Below are 15,579 nucleotides of genomic sequence, written 5' to 3'. Positions count from 1 at the left end.
AACTGAAGTTCAGATTCAGTCAGTTTGCTAGTAAGTGCCAGAGCTGGAATCCAAACCTGGATGTTGGACTCCAAATCCTTGGAGCTTTGTATCTCAGCACACTGCCCATGCAGGAGGAGCCAGACGTGGAGGTTGAAACTGATAGATGAGCCCTTGGAAGCCATATCCCTGTGGGAAGACGGCTCTGAAAGCTCTAAGGGCAGCGCGGCACCACACTGGGAAACCGCCCATGCCTTGGCCACTGCAGTCTTGCACAGCTACCAGCTGGGCAACTGACAAACTTCACATGTGTCAATGACAGTTTCTTCACAGTGGGACGAAAACACTACCAAAGCCTGCTCCCCCTATCCTTGCTTCTGATCAAGGGAAGAATCACCTGGTATCTTCAGGAAGGCAGGAATCACAGGAGGAAGCTGGATTGAGAGGGAAGGACATGTTGGGTATAGAATGAATGGATGGTTGAATAAATAAAAACCCTAGAAAAATGAATTAAGAACGAGAAAAGATCTCAAGTTTAGAGAGACTAGATAGGAACATGGCACATGGAAACTAAGAAATTAGGACACCCTGTTTGCAGAAAATGTGGAAAAAAGAGATACAGTTGAAGAAACCAGTGTAGCTCTGTAGAGTTTCTGACAAGCTCAGAATTTAAAAAGCAGGGGCATAAGAGATGGGAGGAAAGGTAAGGTCCTTGAAGGCTTGGAATAGGTGCAAAGACTGCTGATTATGTTCAGAGTAAGAGAAGTAAGAGAGGACAGAGTTCCACTTAGGAATGAATTTGGTTGGCAGTTATCAAGGAAAGCAAAATACTCAGCCCTTTTTTTTTCATTTTTCCCCAAGGAAAAACATTGCTAAGCTGAAAAGAATTAAAATGTGGTTTAAAGAGGAAACTGAAACCTCGAATAGAAGAGATAAGAGAAAACCTGGACTAGGGGTGTAGCTCAGAGGTAGAGCCCTTGCCTAGCATACACAAGGCCCTGGGTTCCACCCAGGTGGAGTTGGCTGAGGACCTAAGCACCTAGCCCTTCAAAATGAGCAGCAAATCCCAAGGTGTTGATAATTCTTTAGAGAGAACATCCAGGAATCCTTGTGAGTGAGTTGAGAAAGTCAGAGTGAAAAGGAAAGGGGCCATAATGCTGACTGACTGCAAATGTCCTGACATCCAGGATAAAAAGGTAGATTCTCAAGTCTCTTGCTGGGTACATTTGAGGAGAATCCCACCCCCCCCCCCGAATTATTCTAGAATACAATATCAAACTATGGGTTTGAGAAGACCTAGAAAAAGAAGTAGTACTTTCACAAAGAGCAAGATATGGTGAAAATACTGCCAATGATTATTGTTTAGAATTTATTATTTTCTGTGTTGCTGAAAACAGCAGGATGTAATTTAAAAGAAATAAGTGGAAAGACCTGTATTTTTTTAAAATCTAGGAGAATTCCTTGGACCACAGTTCCTTGTTTCCAAGTAACATTGAATTCCTCATGATTGAGGGGACAGCTAGACAACGAGCTCAGAGATTTTGCCCAGTCGGGTGGATTTATAGCCTATTTGACTATTATGCCCCTGCACTCCAGTGGGCTGTTCAGTCAGTACAGATCTTAGGTTCGTGCTCCTAGTCTCTTGTTTGGTCAGTTCCCTCGTCATCAATGGCCTTCACGCTCACCATGTTTGTACACAGTGTCACTGTTAGGGGGAAAAGCTAATATTTGAATGTCAGAATCAAGCTTCTAAAATAACTTAAAACTGTGGGCTGAAACCAGCAGGATGAAATTTAAAAGAAATAAGTGGAAAGACCTGCATTTAGATTTTTTTTTTTTAAATCAGCTGCACAAGCCCAGGATGAAAGAAATTTGGTTTGACAATGTTGCATGCAAAAATGATTTCAGGTTGAATAGAAACCCTAGGAACAGAGCAGCTGCTTTAACAGATAGTGCTTCTCCCCACCCCTTTTTATTTTGAGTATAAAGGGGGAAAACAGTGAAAATAAGTCTTCCATAATCATTCCCCTTCCCAAGAGGCAACTGCTGTTAACAGTTTCTAGTAGATCCTTCTAGAGGAATCTATACATATGAGCATTTTACTTGTTCATATAAATGCTTGCATATTATACACCTAGGTATTTTTTCCACCTAACAGTGTATCTTAGAGATTATCTCATTTCAGGGTATAAAGTGATTCCTCATGCTTTTATAAAAGATGCATAGGATGGCACTAGAGCAGATTATGCTTAGTGAAGCTAGCCAATCCCTAAAAAACAAAAACCAAATGTCTTCTTTGATATAATGAGAGCAACTATGAACAGAGCAGGGAGGAAGAGTAGGAAGAAAAGAGTAACATTAAACAGAGACATGAGATGGGAGGGAAAGGGAGAGAAAAGGGAAATTGCATGAAAATGAAGGGAGACCCTCATTGCTATACAAAATTACATATAAGAGGTTGTGAGGGAATGGGAAAATAAACAAGGAGAGAAATGAATTACAGTAGATGGGGTAGAGAGAGAAGATGGGAGGGGAGGGGAGGGGAGATAGTAGGGGATCGGAAAGGTAGCAGAATACAACAATTACTAATAGGGCATTATGTAAAATTGTGGATGTGTAACGGACGTGATTCTGCAATCTGCATTGGGGGTAAAATTGGGGGTTCATAACCCACTTCAATCTAATGTATGAAATATGATATGTCAAGAGCTTTGTAATGTTGTGAACAACCAATAAAAAAAGGAAAAAAAAAACAAAATAAAAGATGCATAATATGCTATTGTATATATGTATCATAATGCATACAATTGGCCCTCTATGGCTAGATGCAAAGGCTGTTTTCAGTATTTTACTATTACAGACAATGCTGCAATGAATGACATGCCTTTTTGCTATTACAACCAGTTGCTATTATAAGCAATGCTAAAATTAGTAACATGTAATTTTAAACACATGGGCATGTATCTGAAGGACATCTTTGAATCACTAAATTGAAGGACATACACATTTTTCAATTCAATAGGTGGCGTACAATTGCCCAATCGCGTCAGTTAACCACTAATGACTGTTTCTGTGCATCCTCACCAGTAGAATATGTTATAAATCTTACTCATCTTTGAAAATTGGTGAGGTGAAAAAATAATAATAATGATAATAGTGTAATTTTCTTATTCTGACAGTTATTTTCTTCTTCTTTTTTTAACCTTTATTTATTTATTTGTGTGTGGTGCTGAGGATCAAACCCAGCGCCTCGCACGTGGTAGGTGAGTCCTCTACTGCTGAGCCACAACCCCAGACCCTCTTTTTTTTTAAATTAAATGTATCTTGTACCATTTTTCTATTGAGTTGTCTTTTTTAGTTAGAGCTCTTTATATATTAAAAAAAATTTGCAGTTTGTGGTATGAGTTACAGATATGTTTTCCATGTTGTAGTTTGCCTTATATTTGTTTCTGGCATTTTTTTTTTCTGGGGGTGGTGCTGGGAATTGAATTCAAAGGCATCCAGCCACTAAACCACATCCCCAACCCTACTTTTCTATTTTATTTACAGACAGGGTCTCACTGAGTTGCTTAGTGCCTCGCTTTTGCTGAGGATGGCTTTGAACTCATGATCCTCCTGCCTCAGCCTACTGAGCCTCTGGGATTACAGGCATGTGCCACTACACCCAGCTATTTCTGGCAATTTTATCATGTAAATATATTCTCCTTTCAAGTAGTAGTTAAATTAATCCATTAATTTTTTAATGATTTCTGTTTTATGTCATAATTTAAGATCCTTTCTTATTCTATTTTATTTATATATTTATTTTATTTTATATATGTTTTGAGTACCAGGGGTAGAATTCAGGGGTGATCTACCTCTGAGCTACATCCATAGCCCTTTTTATTTATTTTATTTTGAGATGGTGTCTCACTTAGTTTCTGAGGGTCTTGCCAAGCTGCTGAGGCAGGTCTTGAACTTGTAATGCTTCTGCCTCAGCCTTGAATTGCTGGGATTGCAGGTGTGCTTATTCTAAAATGTTTTTTAAATTGCCTGATTTCTTTTGGTGTTCTGTTGTTGTTGTTTAATTTTTATATTAAATATTTGATCCATCTCTTCAGAATTTGTTTTGGATAAGGTGTGATGTATGGATCCAACTTTGTTTTTTTCCAGATGGCTACTTCATTGTCCCTATATAATCTATTAAGTCATTTATCTTTATTCCTCTCTGACTTTTACTAATTCCAGTATGTATTTGGATCTGATACTATATTTTATTTTCTGTTCGATTGATCCACTTCTTTTGATACATTTGAATGAATTATAGTTTTTATTGATACTTAAATTAATTTTCAAATGAAAGTGATAAATACACATTCAAAATTCAAAGTCTGGGAAATTTAAAAAGTTACACAGAGCCAGGCACAGTGGCATACACACCTGTAATTCCAGCTACTTGGGAGGCTGAAGCAGGAGGATGGCAAGTTCAAGCCCAGCCTCAGCAACTTAGCAAAACTATGTCTTAAAATGAAATTTTTAAGAAAGGGGCTGAGGATGTAGCTCAGTTACAACTCAGAGTTCTTGCCTAGCATGCATAAGGTCCTGGGTTTGAACTCCAGTACCACAAGAAAAAAAATTGTACAGAGAAAAATAAATATTTTCTTGAAAGGGATTAAGGTAGTTCTCACAGGTGGCTCTCGAGAAAACAAGTTATAATGAAAGAGCTGGACCCCTGAATGATTCTCTGGCTTCCTATTTCTGATGTGACCACTTACTCCCACCATTGTGATACCCTGTACCATGAGCTGATCTGATGCTGATATCACATACCCTTTAGCTGAACTATGAGCTAAAATAAGCCTCTCGGGTGGGGTTGTATCTCAGTGGTTGTAGCTCATCTAGCATGTTTGAGGTACTGGGTTTGATTCTCAGCACCCCATGAAAATAAATAAAATAAATAAGTTATTTTAAATAAGCCTCTTTTTTGTAAAGTGTGCTTACCTCAAGTATTTCATTATAATAATGATTATTTCGTTATAGATTAATATCACACAGCTCGTTATATTCATTTGTGTGTATTGTGAATGTGTGTGTATGTGTGTTACTGGGATAGAACTGAAGAACTCACATGCTAGACAACTGCTCTACCACTGAGCTACATCCTCAGTCCTACACATTTTTCAAACATACCAAACAGTAATAGTAACCAACACATACATCAATTATGTCTATGAACGCTTGTAACAAACCCATGAGGCATGGATCCTTTAATTATCTATGTTTTACATGTGAGGAAACTGAGATCATGCAATTAATGATGAAGCTGGGATTCAAACCAGAGCACTCCAATGGCAGCCTCAGCTCTTTACCAAAATTCTGTATTATCTCCCTAAGGACACCTGCCCCTGGTCCTTCTATTGTGCCTGACAAAGTCCAGCACAGCATTCACAACTTTATTTAGGTAGCTCCTCTTTCTCGCCCTCCACTCAGGATGAATTTCCTTTCCTATTTCCCATTGCACTTTACCTATGGTTTTATTTATAGATATTCCTTAAAAATCTGAGTATGGGCTAAATGATGTGGCTCAGTGATAGAGCACTTGCCAGGCATGTGTGAGGTCCTGGGCTCAATCCCCAGCACTGCAAAAAATAAAAGTGAAAATCTGAGGAGACAGTGAGAAACTACCAGATATATTTCATGCTCTTCCTGTCCTCTCCTGCTCCAGAGATTACTCAACTGGATTGTGTATTACCTTCCATGCCAAGCTCTCCCCCTCACTCAGTACTCCTCCTGCCAGCAGGGGCTTCCCTGAGCTAAACATGGGCAAAGTAATTCAAGCCCTCCACTGCCATCCCACCCATCAGAATCAGAAGGCAATGGCTCACGTTGGAGAAGTCTTCTTCCTTCACATTGCTGGCAATGATGCTGGGACTCAGCTGGAGCCAGGCCCAGTGTCATGGTCATGCAACTTGTACAGATGTACTGGGCATCTCACTAAGGCCCCATGGGGCTGCAGGTGTGGTTCAGTGGTAGAGTGCTTGCCTAGCATGCAAGAAGCCCTGGGTTTCACCCCCAGCACTGCATTTTTGAAATTAGTTCTGGGAATCTAACCCAGGGCCTCACACATGCTGGGAACACTCTACTCACCAGCTACCATGATTGATTTAATGCTGTGTTGCCTCCTTCTAAACTCAGTTTTTGAACAAGAATGCCCATAATTTCATTTTGAACCGAACTTGCAAATTATTTAACTGGGGTTGTTGACCTCAACATCTATCTCCACAGGGTCTTTCCGTATGGTCTGGATTTTCTGTGTGGAGAGAGAGAGATCCAGGCAAAAGAAGTGGCACCACCTTTTATGACCTAATCTAACCTTTATGGGGAATGGCAAGGTCACACTGTAAGAAGAGCAAGGAGAAATGGGAGATACTATTACAATCTTTGGAAGATTAAATTTGCCACATGCAGTCATGACCAGGTCACCTCCCCATCCAGCTGCAGAAGGGACTGGAGGGATACATTTCAGCCTTGCCTTCTAGAAGGGCTGGTGTCAGGACCTCTAGCCCCTGCTGAGAAAAGGGCCCAGGGAGAGTTGGGAATTTGATCTTCACAGCCACTTCCAGCTCTTCTGCTCCTGGGTCATTTATTAGGAGCCCAGAGGGATCAGAACCTGGGGCAATGGGACCAAGAGCCTGACCCAGGTGCCTAAAATGTCTGCTCTCCTGGAGGATTGGAATCTCTGGGGAAGGCAGACTCTGCCTGGACATCTGTTTCTCCCGCTGGCTTCTCTGCTTGACTAAAGATTCCTCCTCTTTCGTTTCTCCCTGGGGCATGTTGTTGTCTTTCTCATTAACTTCCCCTCAACTCTCAGCAAGGTCCCTAGACTCTGAGCTCTGCTAATTCCCCTGTAATCCTCTGGCAAACCAGGAGGCTAATTAAATTGTGAGCTTGTGCAGTCACAGTCTCCAAATCTCTCAGTCTCCCTTCTTTTTCTTTGTGACTGTCCCTGCAGAGTCCAGATTTGTTTGGACATTTTTTATTGTCTTCTCCTTGATCTGCCTTCTTCTCCTCTCTTCTTCAGTCTTCTATCTTTTAATCTGAAACCAGAGTAATCTGAAAATACAGCTCTGAGCATCGCTTTCTCTCTGCTGCAAGATAAAAGCTCTTTAGCTTGCTTTGAAACTCCACACATCTTCTCTGCCATAACTTCCCTTCACAAACCCTTCTCTTAGGAAATGAGCCATGAACAGTGCCCCTCCCCAAGTCCCTGTCTATGCCACCTTCCGCATTTCTCTTCATATTCTTACCTTTAATTGGACCTTATACCCCGATCACTCCTCCATCTCCACCCCCATCTCCCCATGTCAAAACCCTACTCATTACTTAGAAATAGCCTATTTTTGCCACTTTCCCTGATCTCCCCCAGCTGAAACTGCACCCTCTTTGAGCTCTCCTGGTATTTTGTGGCTTACTGCTACTGGCATGATGCCTTTTCAGATTTTTTATTTGCTTTTTTTTTTTTTTTTTTTGGTAGTACCAGAGATTGAACCCAAGGGCACTTAACCACTGAGCCACACTTTTTTTTTTTTTTTTTTTTTGTAGTTGTAGATGGACAGCATGTCTTTAGTTTATTTATTTTTATGTGGTGCTGGCGATCAAACCCAGTGCCTCACATGTGCAAGGCAAGTGCTCTACCACTGAGCTACAACCCCAGCCCTCCCCAGCCCTTTTAAAATTTTATGTAGAGACAGTGTCTCACAGTCTCACAGAGTTGCTCAGGGCCTAAGTTGTTGAGTGCTGGCTTTGAACCTGTGATCCTCCTGCCTCAGGCTCCAGAGCCACTAGGATTACAGGTATGGGCCACCATATGTTCTTTATGTCCACATCCTACTGCCTTTAAAATAATTATTTTAAAGTTATAAACAGTGCTGTGGAGGAAACCCAGGGCCTCGCACATGCTAGGTGAGTGCTCTACCACTGAGCCACAACCCCAGCCCAACCCTAGTGCCTTCACTAAATGATCAGCTCCAAAGGGCAAGGTCTGGGGCTTGTTCATCTCAGCTTCTTCAAGAGCACCTACCTAGCACTGTTCATTAGAAGACTTCATTGTTGTCTCCTGACCCTGGAAAATGGAGCTTCAGCCTTCATATCCACATTCCAGAAAGAGGGAAAAGAGAAGTGAGGGCAAAAAGAATGGGTCTCCCAACTGAGTTGTTCCCTTTAAAAGCACTTTCTCTGCCAGGTGTGGTGGTGCAGGACTGTAATCCAAGTGACTCAAAAGGCTGAGACAGGAGTCAACCTCAGTAATTTAATGAGGTCCTAAGCAACTTAGCAACACCCTGTCTCAAAATAAAAAAATAAAAACAGCTGAGGATGTGGCTCAGTGGTCAAGTGCCCCTGGATTCAATCCCAATTCCAAAAATAAATAAATAAATAAAAGACCATGCTTAGCTGCAAGAGAAACTGGGTTCATTGCTTCCCTTCAAGAGGTCATTCCTTGTTTTACAGATGAAAAAATAAGGCCCAGAGAGGATCAGAGAAGGGAGGCTGCAGAGCCCAGTGATTAAAAAATGGGTTTTGGAGGGCTGGGGTTGTAGCTTGGTGGTAGTGCGCTTGCCTAGCATATGTGAGGCACTGGGTTTGATCCTCAGCACCATATTAAAAAATAAATAAAATAAAGATATTGTGTCCATCTATAACTAAAGAAAAATTTAAAAGAAAGAAAGAAAAAGAAATGGGTTTTGGAGCTAGAGAGAACTGTGTTTGAATCCTATCCCTGACTAAACTTTTTATTCATTTGAAAAATTAGCTTAATGGTACCTACTTGGGGGGGGAGGTGTTAAGAAAATTAAATAGGGCAATGGATGAGAAGAACACTTAACACAATGTCAAGCTCACAGTTATTGTGTATTGTCTTAGTTTGGGTTTCCTCAAAAGCAGATTCTGAGACAAGGATTTGGGTGTGATTAGTTTATTTAGGAGATAATTCAGAGAAGCAGGGTGAGGAGTGGGAAATGAGACAAGAAAAGGAGAAGAGAAAATAAAGCATACAGTTACAAGTAGGTTTTCACCAAGGAAATCTTACTTGGTTTTGCTGGAGCATGTCTTTGCAATGGGAATTGGAATAATCCCACTGAGCCTGAGCGGCCAGAAGCCCTCTTGCTACACCTAGGCTCTTCCTACCCTTATCCTGTCATGTGCCCTCCCCATAAGCCTGCTTTTCAAGCAGGTGGCCAACCCTGAGGCCCTGGCCTCAGCTGGGCGGGGTGTCCTTGTCCCTCTCCATGCAAAGAACCTTTGAGCCCTCCCACTGTCCTTCTCAACCTTTTTCAACAGAAAATTCAATTCTGCCCCAAGGACCCTCCTCCTCCTTCACCAGCTCCCCAGAAGGATGCAGGCTGCAGACATCTGCAGGCTTTGTCTTCCTCCTTCCTTCCTATGCTTTGTGGGCATTTTCAGTCTTGGAAGTGAGCGAGAAAAACCAGGACATTTTAAACTCTTCTTTTACTGGTAACATTGTCCCATTTATCCTTCTCTTCCCTCAGCCCCTCTCCCTCAAGGCACTCAGCCTGGACATCTGTCCCAGCCAAAATCTCACCTTCCATCGTCCTTGCAGCCCAAAGCCTAGCCCAGTCTCTGACTCCTGCTCCAGTCTTCTCCCACCAAACCAGGAGGAAGCTAGTCTGTAGAGTATCCTGGGCCACCTCCAGTGTGGCCTCTGCCTCGGGCCTCAGTTTCCCCATCTGCTAAATTGGATTAATGATGCCTGCTCTCTAGACCCAGAGGATGAAGCGCTAAGGATACGAGTGAGGAAGGGTCTCTCGCTCGGCGCAGGCTCCGTGCGGTGCCCCAGGCCCTGCTGCTCGCTCCCCTCCTCTCGGCGCGCCCCTCCCTCCCCGTCCCCCTTCCCGCCTCTTCCCTGTCTTTCCGCCCCTCCGCCCGATCGTCTCCCTCTTTGACTGTCCTTCTCTATCCCTCACGCCTCCGGGTCCGGGGAACCCGCGTCCCGCCCGCCGCAGCCTCGCGGCCTGAGCCCCCGCCGCCCCGGGCAGGCCCAGCTCCACCGCAGCGCAGGCGGTCAGTGCGCAGCCCAGGCGCCCGCCTGGAGCGCGTAGCCGGAGCTCCATCGCGGGCTCGGACAGAACCATCCCGGTCGCAGCCAGCCAGGTGAGGGCATCTTGGAGGAGGCGGGGTGGGGGGAGCCAGCCAGGTTTCGCTTTTATTGCAAACGGGGGCAGCGGGAGGCGTGGGGCCACTGGGTCCTTTTTCCTTGAACTGAGGACCTGGGCGCTTTTTCCCAAAGAGGCTTAAGGGCTTTCACTCCAGGGCGATGGGCGCGGGGAGGACTCGGGGAGAGAGGGTTTGGGGTACCCCTTTCTGGGTGATTTTTCCTCCATGGGTAAAGACTAATTGGCTGCTCCCGTGAAAGTGGAAATGCTCTTCTTGGGAGGATGCGGGGCTTTCAACGTAGATGGCGAGGAGGTTCTAGCGGGGCTGTAGATACGGGTTAGCTGGGGAGTGAGGGCTTGGGGGAAGAGGGGTTTGGCCATGTCCTCAACCCGATATCGCTGCACCTCCCCCGTTGGTTCCATGGCTCTGGGTCTGCCCAGCTCCGTTCCAGTTTTTCTCTTTGAAGATGTCTATTTTGAGCCTCACCTGGACAGAGCTAGGAACAGCCATTTCCTTCTCTAGAGCCATGCCGCCCACCCGACAGCCCCCCCTCCCGCCCCCTCCTGCCCCCCACCACTGCCTTCTCAAGAAAGGAGGTTCGGGGGAGAGCTTTCAGAGAAGGATGGGACCTGGAGACTTGGGAATTGGGCGGTGGTGAGTAAAACAGAGGCCGGTGTCTGGCACACAGGAAGACCCTTTGGTGTTGGGAGCTACAGAGCTGGCAGGGAGATGGCTGGACAGGCGCTCCTGCAGAAGGACCTGCTGGGAAAGCGTCAGGGTGGGAGAGAGTTAAGCTGCTCCCAAGCTCCAAGAAGACAAAATGCTAGAGAGCTTTTTTGTTTGCTTGCTTGCTTGCTTGTAGTTATCCTTCACACTGGATCCCAACTCTCATTCCCCTGGTCTCCTATTAAAAAAAAAAAGAAAGAAAAGAGAGAGAGAGAGAGAGAGAGAGAGAGAGAGAGAGAGAGAGAGAGAGAGAGAGAAAAGACGAAAAGGAAAGGCTGGCTGGAAATACCTGTGTTTAGTTTAGGAGGAAAAAGTGGTGGAAAAGAAGGTACATTGAATTTGAAGTGGGGAGTGGGGACCTAAACAAAACAAACAAACAAAAAACCTCTGTTCAAGGCTTCCTTTAGTGCTCCGTGGATAACCTTGGGCCAAAATGTGGCCCAAAAGAGCTTTGTAAAAGGGAATGTACCTGACATTTGTGAGGTGTAGTCTTCACCACTATAAATGCCCTCTCCTGGGTATCATAACCCATAGGGTGCCTTCTTGAGAATTAGGAAAAATACCTCCACTGGAAGGAGACAGTAGGACAGTGGCTTGGGGTCTTTTATTATAAGAATTAGAAGAAGACATACTTTACCCCAGATGCCACTCTGACAGCTAGGCAAGTGGAATGTGGACTAGAGTCCAGCTTCCACCAAACCTCAAGTGAGCATCCTGGTGCAGGAAGCATCCATAGCTGCATATGGTAACCCTTCCTCAACAGGCTGCCAGTGTCTCCAAGAGTCACAAAGCTACATACTCTCCCAGGGCATTTCATAGAGAAACCCACATCCCAGCTTATCTTACTACTTTGCCTCCACTTCAGGGTCCCAAAGCCTGTACCCTACTAGGAATCCCACTATCAGAGAACGACTCCTTCCCTAAGCTCTTAGGTACCAGTTACTGAGTCCTTAACCCTTTATGTCAAGAACTTGATCAGATTGCTTTTCCTACCGCTAAGCACAGAAGCATCTGCACACCTGGGTAGCAGTTCTCTTTATAAACCATGGTCACACCTGCTATCTCAGAGCATTCTCTCAGCATTTACACAGAGGAAGCCATACCCAGATAGGTTAAGAAATTTGCCTGAGATTTCAGTGTTAGTGGTAGAGCCAAGACCCCCGCCCAGACTTAGGTGTGTCTACTCCATTCCACCACAACTGAGGAACAAAGCTACTGACTTCAGTCCTACCAAAGCCCTGCTGGAATTTTGCTCTTCCTGTATCCCCAGCAACCCCTGACTCTTCTCCTCCAGTGTCCAGCCTCAAGGCAGAGGAGTTGCCTTTTTTTTCACTCAGATTTCATGAGGGTGGAGTTACCTCAAAGCCCAGCTTCTTTCTCCTCCTCAATTCCGGGAGAACCCCTAGGAAATCCAGAGGTCCTGTGTGAGGGCTGACCCTTAAGTGGGTCAAAGGCCAGGAAAGAGTCAGAGGGCAGTTACTCCTCTTCCTTCCCAGAAAGCATTCAAATAGTAACTGTTATGAAGGACACTGACAGAGACAGTGCCCACTGTGAGGAGCAAGCCCAGGATCAGAGAAGACCCCCCCACTTCCACACCCACACAAAATGAAGTGAACTAGAGTCTGAGAGAAACTCTTCTCAGTGTCTCCTGTCTCCTGTGTTACCAGGGCCCTGGGTGTCAAGAGGGAAGGAAAGGGGTGAGTCCAGCAGACAATGCTGTGGGCCTCTTCAACCACAGCATTTCTGCTTGTCTGTGGTATATATGTTCCAGACTTCACTTTAGAAAGGAGTTTCCATGCTTACGCCCCCCCCCCCCCAAAAAAAAGAGAGGTTTGGAGAATCACTGGTCTAAGTCTAGTGGTTTTGAAAATGCAGTCCTTGGACCAGCTTCATGAGCATCACCAGGGAGATTTTGGGACTAGGCACTGGGGATTGAACCCACTTAACCACTGAGCCACATCCCCAGCCCCCACTTTTTTGCATCTTATTTACAGACAGGGTCTTGCTGAGTTGCTTGGGGTCCCACTAAATTACTGAGGCTGGCTTTGAACTTGGGATCCTCCTGCCTCAGTGTCCCCAGTGGCTGGGATTATAGGCACTTACTACCACACACGGCTATCAACTGGGAAATTGTTAAGCATACAAATTTTCGGGCCCCATCCTAGATCTACAGAATAAACTATGTGGCTAGGGCCCAACTATGTGTAGTTTTTATTATTGTTGTTGCTGTTTTTGTTTGTCTCTTGCAGTTCTGCAGACTGAACCCTGTTCGTTGAGCTACATCCCCAGACCTTTATTTATTTATTTATTTATTTTTTAAATTTTGAGACAGGGTATTCGTAAGTTATTCAGGATGGCCTTGAACTTGCGATCTCCTGCCTTAGTCACCTGAGCAGCTAGGAAGGACTACAGGCGTGCATCATCATGCCTGGCCCTGTGTTTTAATAAGCCCTCCAGGTGACACTGAACACATTAAAGTTTAAGCAGCACCATCCTAGTCATTGTGTAGGAAAATCGAGGGCAAGTTCTGGGTCAAGGACAGGGATAGGAAAAAAACCCATGTCTCCTCCAGTCCAGAGAGCAGGATATTTGGAAGTGAGTGCTGTCCAACTCTCCTTTCCGTCCCCCCCTCTCCTCCAGGGGCCATGCTGTTGCTCCTGCTGGGCCTGCTAAGCCCGGTTGCCTGCTGGGCACTGGGCCTGGCCGCTGACCCAGGCTCATCAGAGCTGCGCTCAGCCTTCTCGGCTGCACGCACAACACCCCTGGAGGGCACTTCAGAGATGGCAGTGACCTTCGACAAGGTGTACGTAAACATCGGAGGCGACTTCGATGCAGCCACAGGGCAGTTCCGCTGCCGCGTGCCGGGCGCCTACTTCTTTTCCTTTACTGCCGGTAAAGCCCCGCACAAGAGCCTGTCGGTGATGCTGGTGCGCAACCGCGACGAGGTGCAGGCTCTGGCCTTTGACGAGCAGCGGCGTCCAGGCGCTCGGCGCGCTGCCAGCCAGAGCGCCATGCTGCAGCTCGACTACGGCGATACGGTGTGGCTGCGGCTCCATGGCGCGCCACAGTACGCTCTCGGCGCGCCGGGCGCCACCTTCAGCGGCTACCTAGTGTACGCCGACGCTGATGCCGACGCGCCTGCGCGCGGGCCGCCCGCGCCCCCCGAGCCACGCTCTGCCTTCTCCGCGGCGCGCACGCACAGCCTGGTGGGCTCGGACGCGGGCCCTGGGCCGCGGCACCGGCCGCTCGCCTTTGACACCGAGCTGGTCAACATTGGCGGTGACTTCGACGCGGCGGCCGGCGTGTTCCGCTGCCGCCTGCCCGGCGCCTACTACTTCTCCTTCACGCTGGGCAAGCTCCCGCGCAAGACGCTCTCGGTGAAGCTGATGAAGAACCGCGACGAGGTGCAGGCCATGATCTACGACGACGGCGCGTCGAGGCGCCGTGAGATGCAGAGCCAGAGTGTGATGCTGGCCCTGCGGCGTGGCGACGCGGTCTGGCTGCTCAGCCACGACCATGATGGCTACGGTGCCTACAGCAACCACGGCAAGTACATCACCTTCTCCGGCTTCCTGGTGTACCCCGACCTCACCCCCTCTGGCCCGCCGGGACTCGGGCCCCCGGAGCTCTGAGCCCCGACCGATCCCAGAGGAGCCCCGGAGGGCCAAGGGGCGTGCATGCCGAGCCGGACCGCGGCCCGAACGCCCCACCGGCGCGAGCATGACGGCCTGCCCAGCGCGGCTGGACTCTGCCAATAAAGTGGGCCTGCGCCGGCCAGCCCAAGAGTCCGCTCTGTCTTAAGCGATGCTTTGCCTCGGGATGGGACAGGAAAACACTGAATTCTGCAGCCCACAGCCGGAGGTGGGGATCAGGCCTTGGGAGGGTGAGAAGATGGGAAATTTCATCTAATGCGTGTTCCAATCAGTCACTCCGCCTGACACCTCACATTTGACTTAGACCTAGGGCCCATCTGATTCCTTTCCATGATGAGACAGCATGCCACTACCCACCCCAGGCCACAGGACTCAAAGGGAACATAAGTTCCTTCTTCCAGTAGGGTGTGGGAATGTGATGAGGGCTTGACACCTGATTGCTCTGCCTCCTGCCATCCTAGGATAAAGAGGGTGGTTTCCTTAGGGTTGCTTTAGATAACCTAACAGAATGACTCAGGCTCCAGGAGCCAGAACAGAGTTTTTTATAAGAAGAGATACACAGAATCCCAGCTACACCTACCACAGCCTGCATCAGCTAGTCTCTCTGGTTTGGGTGAGTCCTCTCCCAGCCTTATTCCTTCCTCTGAGATGTTCATCTGAGATTTGTTGAGATGGAAGATAGGACATTTGCCTTCCTTTCTCCAAAGAAGTTAAAGTTCCTCCACTGCTTCCCTCCACTCCTCCAACAGACAGAACTCAAGAAGTCCAACCTGGGCACCCAATCCAGATGGGGAACTTGCAGGTTCAAGGGACTCCAGAGCCCTGGTCAGGCTTGAGAGGACTATCTAAATTAGGACTGGGTGCTGGGCATACAGATACCTGTAGATTCCACAGGACCTCTCAGACTGTTAGGGTAGGAATTGGAGGCTGGAGGTTCTAACCTGAATATACTTAGGGCTGTTCCCCTTTTAGCACCATTTAAACACATTTCTCAATCCTGGCCCCAACACATGTACTGCCCACAAGTCCTGCCCTTAGCTGTGTGCCTGTTGCCCCTCCCATGCCTTGGGCT

General features: G+C 46.8%; 1 protein-coding gene across 1 annotated transcript; it reads left to right on the top strand.

Annotated features, from left to right (window-relative positions):
* Positions 1 to 7,516: 7,516 nt before the first annotated feature.
* On the top strand, positions 7,517 to 15,569 carry C1QTNF4 (C1q and TNF related 4). Its single transcript, XM_081279782.1, has 2 exons — positions 7,517 to 10,125; positions 13,495 to 15,569. Exon 2 carries the CDS (start codon positions 13,500 to 13,502, stop codon positions 14,484 to 14,486), a length of 987 nt encoding a protein of 328 aa, XP_081135908.1. The 5' UTR covers positions 7,517 to 10,125; positions 13,495 to 13,499; the 3' UTR covers positions 14,487 to 15,569.
* The last annotated feature ends 10 nt before the right edge of the window (positions 15,570 to 15,579 follow it).

This window comes from Spermophilus citellus, assembly GCF_964194105.1.
Source record: "Spermophilus citellus genome assembly, chromosome: 2".
NCBI classification, from domain to species: domain Eukaryota; kingdom Metazoa; phylum Chordata; class Mammalia; order Rodentia; family Sciuridae; genus Spermophilus; species Spermophilus citellus.
The sequence above is the reverse complement of the archived record's forward strand: the minus strand, read 5'-3'. Positions and strand labels throughout refer to the sequence as shown.